Raw genomic sequence first — 6832 nt, forward strand, 5'->3', positions numbered from 1 at the left:
ACATCCCTTCCAAAATCACACTACCATTCACTTTTCATATCTCAGAAGGTGTGGGGAAGCAGTGCAGTGGGGGCATTTGACCGGGCATTGATTTACCTCTCCTGCTTTGGCAACCCGGATCATAATCTGAGGGCAAAACAACAGAATCGGCTTCTGGCAGTCAGACCATGGTAGAGCCAGGGGCAATGATCATGGACGCCACGGTCCTTGAATCTTGTTGATGCCCCACGTCAGATTGTGGGTGTTCTAAATGGAAGGCTGCTGCCTCCCACAGCACACACTATCCTTCGGCTGGCATTGATAGTTCGCCACAGTAGTCACACAACTCACAGACGATGCTTGCGACAATGGTGTTTATTAGGGATGGCGTTTAACAGGTTACAATTCAGGTGAGAAATGCTCAGGATACAGTGTTCCATCAGGACTGTTTCTTCTCTGCCGTGCCCATAGACAGGCCTCTCTCTGGCCTCCAGCCACTTGGCCTGGCCTCTGCCCTGCTAGGGTAATGTTACAAAGCTCGCTACGGGCTGCCAATAAATACAATAAAGAGCATGCCGCTTTACCATAACCTCAGCCTCAAGGCACTCAGCTGCAGCTCCATGGATCAGCACACCCAGCATTCCCAATTGCGTGTCCAGAGACAGCACTCCACAAGCCAGCCTCCTGCCCCAAAGCACACAGCTTCCCTGCTCTGTGGACTGACACGTCCATTCGTCTGTCCCATGCTCTAGCTCCTGATCCTGCTGCTGTTGTCACCCCACCCCCCACCCTCACCCCCCAGGCAGAGCTATCTCCAGCATCAAGGAGCATCAGTGAGTTCAGGGGTCTCTCAGAGTCCAAAGGGGGCACTCAGCTCCCAGCTCTTCTCACTTTGCTGGTAGTGAGATCCCCCTTCCCACTTGAGATGGCTGATCTCATACCCGGCAGGGTAGCAATCACAATTAACCCTGTTAAACAACCACTCGCAGCCGAATCTTATAACCCAGTCAGCATCTTACCCAACCAACTTCGCCAGACCCATCAGGAAAACTAAGGGAAAGAGCCATGTTAAGGAAGTGACGGTGTTGCAGAGGCTGCCCAGACTGGGTGGCTAGACTTCTGGGACTTCAGGCAGGATGGTGATGGGACCACATTGGTTTGTATTGACTCAGGGCACTGGGAAAGCCTGCCGGGGTGTCAGTGGTGCCCTCTCACCCTCAGGAGTATATTCTGCCAGAGACAAACCTCTGCCGTGAGGACCCTGGAATGCAATCTACGCAGAGCCTAGGGGTCGTTAGCATGACTGGTGTAGTCTCCACTGCCCTGACCTGCCACGGCCACCTCACCAAAGAAGCACACGTGTGCAAGCCTACTTCTCCCATCCTCTCTTTCGAAAGAAGCGTGCTTCTAAAATGTCAATTTCAAGATGTTTTGAGGAAAGATCTACCAATTATTATTATTAAACCCAACTATTTTTAAGAAAGTAAAATTGCTGTTATAAGGCTGTGTTTTTTAATCCCTCCTCTTCCTGTAACAGTAATTCCTGTTGTTATTGTTTCTTTTCTTTAAACGTTAGCAGATGGGCTAAAACGGTGTACTATTGACTTACAAGTTGATGGTTCCATTGACATACCTGTAAGGCGTCATAGAAGAGGCATAGAACCGGAGTCGGGATGCCCACTTCCACTTTGTCCCTACAAAGACCAGCTGTGTGACCTTGTGTATGCTGCTCCCTATCACTGCTGAGCCTTCACGTGTAAAACGAAGGGGCTGATAGGCCCACTTCTAAAGATTATTAAAAGGCAGTTAATCTGAACACAGGCCAACGACTGGCAAGGGTGGACTCAGACAAGCCCTCATTTCTTCATCCTTGCCTGTCGGATCTGTCTGGCTGTCTTGCCTGTCGGGATCTGTCTGGCTGTGCTGTGCTGCCTTCACGGCCCTCCCTCATCCCGTGGTTCTGCCTGGGCAGAAGCTTAACAGCTGTCTTCAGATTCTGATCCATTGTAACTTGTCATTTAATAAAGAGTACCCATTCTTGGGATTTAGAGTTATAATAATAGGTGGTAATTGAGTTGATTCCAACTCACGGTGATGCTATAGAACAGGGTAGAACTGCCCCTGTAGGCTTCCGAGACGTGGAATGTACAGGTGTGGACAGCTTTATCTTTTTCCTGTGGAGCAGCCGTGGGTTTGAACTGTGGATCTGTGGTTGACAGCTCATTTCAATCGGCAGCCCAATGCGAGACCCACTCTGGAACCCTATAGATGGTGTAAGTTGCCATTGGAAAATCCGCATAGATCTTTTGGAGTTCTGTTTGGTGTTTCAGCCTTTTCCTCAGTTCCTGTGGAATTAGCAGAATTAAAAAAATAATGCTTCCCAAGTGAGTTTTAAAGCAGAGAGATAGGCTACTTCTGGCTGCTGGTGGCTGTTACTTCTGGATGCTGATCTAAACTCTTTTTTCAGAATCTAGAGCAGAGGGTACTGGTCAGGGTGGTGAAGTTGGAGCTAGTGCCCACATTGCCTCCTTAACGTGGACACAACCAAGAAGCACAGGTTCACCTTTTTTGGGTGTAATACAGCTGCTCATCTGAGCCCTCGTCTTAGAACCACCTTGCACTTGCCTGCTTGTTGAACCCTGCAGAGTGAGTGTTAAGAGATGTTTCATACCTATTACACAGAGAGAAAGTGTTTTACTTTTTAAAGAAAGGTAATTTCTGAACCATTAATAGAGATTCCATTATTATTTCAGAAACCATAAGAGTAAGAGGGAAGCAGAATATCTGGTCTCCTGGGCAACATTTGTTTCATCAGACACTCAGCATGTTGCCTGCGTCTTCTCTCAAATGCATCTTTATTGCAGTCGTAGAAATATCAAGGTACCCTGTGATGACCCGTGGTTGCTAATGCTCCTTGCCCAGTCTGAACTGCAGTCCCTCAGCTGGCAACATAACATGGGCAAGACTGTCAGTATTTTGGGTTATTTACTTACAGTACAATCCAGCTGACTTTCTGTATTTTAAAAACATTCTGGTAGAACACCTGTATTTGTGTACCATCTACATAAATACAGTTGGTGATTGCCAATTTTTAAACAAGTATGATAGCTTTCAGGATTGTTTATGTTTAATAGCATCAGGCAATATCTTTTCACTTGCAAATAAAAACCCACCAGGCCCACAGGTGCTATCCCTGATGGGGAGAATACCACTAGCCCCTCTTTTACCACGTGAGGGGCATTTTGCAAATTAGGATGAGCCCGAGCCAGGCTGTGGGCCCTCTCTAGCATAGATGCTATATCAGTAGTAACCCTAGCAATGCTGTGACTCGATACATATTATCACCTGTCACATTTTCACCATCCCTGCCAAGGAAGGATGGTTTGGATCTTATTGAGGTCATCATGAAGATGGGCAAGCAGAGTTGTTACAGATGGATTAAATGGTTTCCTTAAGGTCACATGGTTGGTTGGTAGCAGAAATAGACCTGATCTGGGTCATCCCTGCCACCCAGGCTGGTCTAACAAGCCAGGAGGAGGAGGACTGGAAGTTGGGTACGGTCATTAGTTAGGCTTTGAGGGTACTTCACTAGGCTGCACCACGGGGCCACCAGGAGTCAGAATCAACTTGACAGCAACTGACAACATTAAAAAAAACCCACTTTAATTTCAGAATTTTTTAAATGAACAGACAAGTTGCAGAGATGGTAGATAGGGCTCCCACAGACAATCCCCCCAACCCCCACCATTACCAAGTTTGCTCTGTGGTTAACATCTTAAGTTGCTAAGTCACATTTTTCACCACCAGCGAGCCAGTCGATGTTGGTTCTGGCTCACAGCGACCGTGTGCACAGCAGCAGGACGCTGCCTCGTCCCCGGCACCGCCTGCATGGCCTCTGCTCCTTTGAGCCCATGGCTGCAGCCGCTGTGCCAGGCTGTGCCAGCTCGGGGAAGGCCTTCCTCCTTCACGTTTACCAAGTATCTTTTACTTTCCTAAATGTGTACCAGCATGCCCTCCCCACCCCCGCCGAGCCCTGGTGCCATCATGGTTACTCATAAGGCTTCTAACTACAAGGCCAGCAGTTGGAAATCACCATCCGCTTCTCCAGAGAAAGATGGGGTCTCCTACTCCTATAAGCAGTTACAGTTTTAAAAACCCGTGGGGCAGGTGTACCTGTCCTGTAGGGTTGCTGCCCATCAGCATCAACTTGTGAGCGGTGGGCGTGGTGTCTGAAGTGGAGAGAGCCATGGAGGTTTGATACAAAGTGCAGGGCAGGGACTGGCCTAGTGATGAATTACCGTGTGACTTCAGGACACGACGTGTAATCACAGAAACAACAACGAAACCTTGGAATTTAGTGGGGAAAACAGCGCGAAAATCCATGCCGATGAGCTCATACATTCTCAGCACTCCTGCATGAAACCCTCTCCCATCTCCTTGGACCTGTCGTAGTTTAATGCCGAACGAAGGAGGGTGGGCCAGGTGTGTGTGTGTGTCTGTTTCTCGTAAGCCGTTGAAATTGAGGAGCTTTTAAAAAATAGATATAGTAACTCATTATTTCCCCTGAGCGTGTGGCTTCAGACCATCCTGGCTGATACCCGACCTTTCTCTCTCCTGTCTCTCCAGAACTCTATCCGGCATAACCTGTCACTGCACAGCCGGTTCATGCGGGTCCAGAATGAGGGCACTGGCAAGAGTTCCTGGTGGATCATCAACCCCGACGGGGGGAAGAGTGGGAAGGCCCCTCGGCGGCGGGCCGTCTCCATGGACAACAGCAACAAGTATACCAAGAGCCGCGGCCGCGCGGCCAAGAAGAAGGCGGCCCTGCAGACGGCGCCCGAGTCAGCCGACCTGGACAGCCCCACCCAGCTCTCCAAGTGGCCCGGCAGCCCCACCTCGCGCAGCAGCGACGAGCTCGACGCGTGGACGGACTTCCGCTCCCGCACCAACTCCAACGCCAGCACGGTCAGCGGCCGCCTGTCGCCCATCCTGGCGGGCACAGAGCTGGATGGCGGCCAGGACGACGACGCGCCCCTCTCCCCGATGCTCTACAGCAGCTCGGCCAGCCTCTCGCCCTCCGTCAGCAAGCCGTGCCCCGTGGAGCTGCCCCGGCTGACCGACATGGCGGGCACCATGAATCTGAACGACGGGCTGGCCGACAACCTGATGGACGATCTGCTGGACAACATCACACTCCCGCCGGCCCAGCCGTCGCCCACGGGGGTGCTCCTGCAGCAGAGCTCCAGCTTCCCGTACTCCGCCAAGGGCTCCGGCCTGGGCTCCCCCACCAGCTCCTTCAGCAGCACGGTGTTCGGACCGCCTTCGCTGAACTCCCTCCGCCAGTCTCCCATGCAGACCATCCAAGAGAACAAGCCGGCCACCTTCTCTTCCATGTCACACTATGGCAACCAGACACTGCAGGACCTGCTCACCTCGGACTCCCTCAGCCACAGCGACGTCATGATGACCCAGTCGGACCCCTTGATGTCGCAGGCCAGCACTGCTGTGTCTGCCCAGAACTCGCGCCGCAGCGTGATGCTCCGCAGTGACCCGATGATGTCCTTTGCGGCCCAGCCCAACCAGGGGAGTTTGGTTAATCAGAACTTGCTCCACCAGCACCAAACCCAGAGTGCTCTCGGTGGAAGCCGTGCCTTGTCCAATTCTGTCAGCAACATGGGCTTGAGTGACTCCGGCAGCCTCGGGTCAGCCAAACACCAGCAGCAGTCTCCCATCAGCCAGTCTATGCAAACCCTCTCGGACTCTCTCTCAGGCTCCTCCTCGTACTCCACGAGCTCACACCTGCCCGCCATGGGCCAGGAGAGGTTCCCCAGCGACTTGGACCTGGACATGTTCAACGGGAGCTTGGAGTGTGATGTGGAGTCCATCATCCGCAGCGAGCTCATGGACGCCGACGGGCTGGACTTTAACTTTGACTCCCTCATCTCCACACAGAACGTTGTTGGTTTGAACGTGGGGAGCTTCACCGGTGCTAAGCAGGCCTCATCTCAGAGCTGGGTGCCAGGCTGAAGGATCACCGAGGAAGGGGGAAGTGGGCAAAGCAGGTCAGTGTCCACCTTGATAGCGTCATGAGAAAGTGTGTGTGGGGGGAGGCGGGGCATGGCGGCATTGGGGAGTGTCGTGAAATACGGGGGAGGGGATTATTTTCAAAATGTTCATGGGACAGTTCCATGATCGTTGAACTAGAGTTCTCACACCGGCTTTCTGAAGCCCCCGTGCTCACAGTACTCTGACCTTGAAGCTGAGGGCCCTGGAGAGCAGGGACTCGGGACACCATGGCTCCCAGCCAGTTCCTGTAAGTCTTACCTGCAAACTGAGAAGGCCTGTCAGGTGCCCCTCTCCACTGATTGCCGACAGCTCAAGAAATGCACTGCTAGTAAGGGGACACACTTAAACGCCTTCGGGGATACAGACACACAAGCACACCACACTCACTGCCGTCAAGTCACTGCCGACTCATAGCGACCCTACAAGACAGGGTAGAACTGCCCCCGTGAGTATCCAAGACTGTAACTTTTCATGGGAGTAGAAAGCCGCCTCTTTCTCCCAAAGCGCGACTGGTGGTTTCCAACTGCTGACTCTGCAGTTCACAACCCAATGGGTACCACTGTGCTGCCAGGGCTCCTCTTCTAGGAAAAGAGTCCCTGTTCTTCAGTCACGCTAAGAATCTAAAGTATGGAGTTCTTGTGTAAAATGAGCTGGCACCCACCCAGTGTGATGAACTGACAGGTGAGCAGCCCGGGAGCCCAAGGTCACACAACTGGACTCATGAGCCACGTAACTTGAATGGTCTGGTGGTCTGAATGAGCCCTAAGTGCTTCTTGTAACTTTTCTC

At 52.0% G+C, this 6832-nt stretch overlaps 1 protein-coding gene across 1 annotated transcript in view; it reads left to right on the top strand.

Moving 5' to 3' along the window:
• FOXO3 (forkhead box O3) overlaps positions 1 to 6832 on the top strand; it is a 119182-nt gene that overhangs the window by 95476 nt on the left and 16874 nt on the right. Inside the window, exon 4 of the mRNA XM_004701999.2 lies at positions 4606 to 6041. Coding sequence (XP_004702056.2) covers positions 4606 to 6006 — 1401 coding nt within the window. The 3' untranslated portion in view covers positions 6007 to 6041. The remainder of the gene's footprint in view (positions 1 to 4605; positions 6042 to 6832) is intronic.

This window comes from Echinops telfairi, unplaced genomic scaffold (assembly GCF_000313985.2).
Source record: "Echinops telfairi isolate 266 unplaced genomic scaffold, ASM31398v2 ScPeMD7_3533;HRSCAF=4204_0, whole genome shotgun sequence".
In the NCBI taxonomy this organism is placed as follows: domain Eukaryota; kingdom Metazoa; phylum Chordata; class Mammalia; order Afrosoricida; family Tenrecidae; genus Echinops; species Echinops telfairi.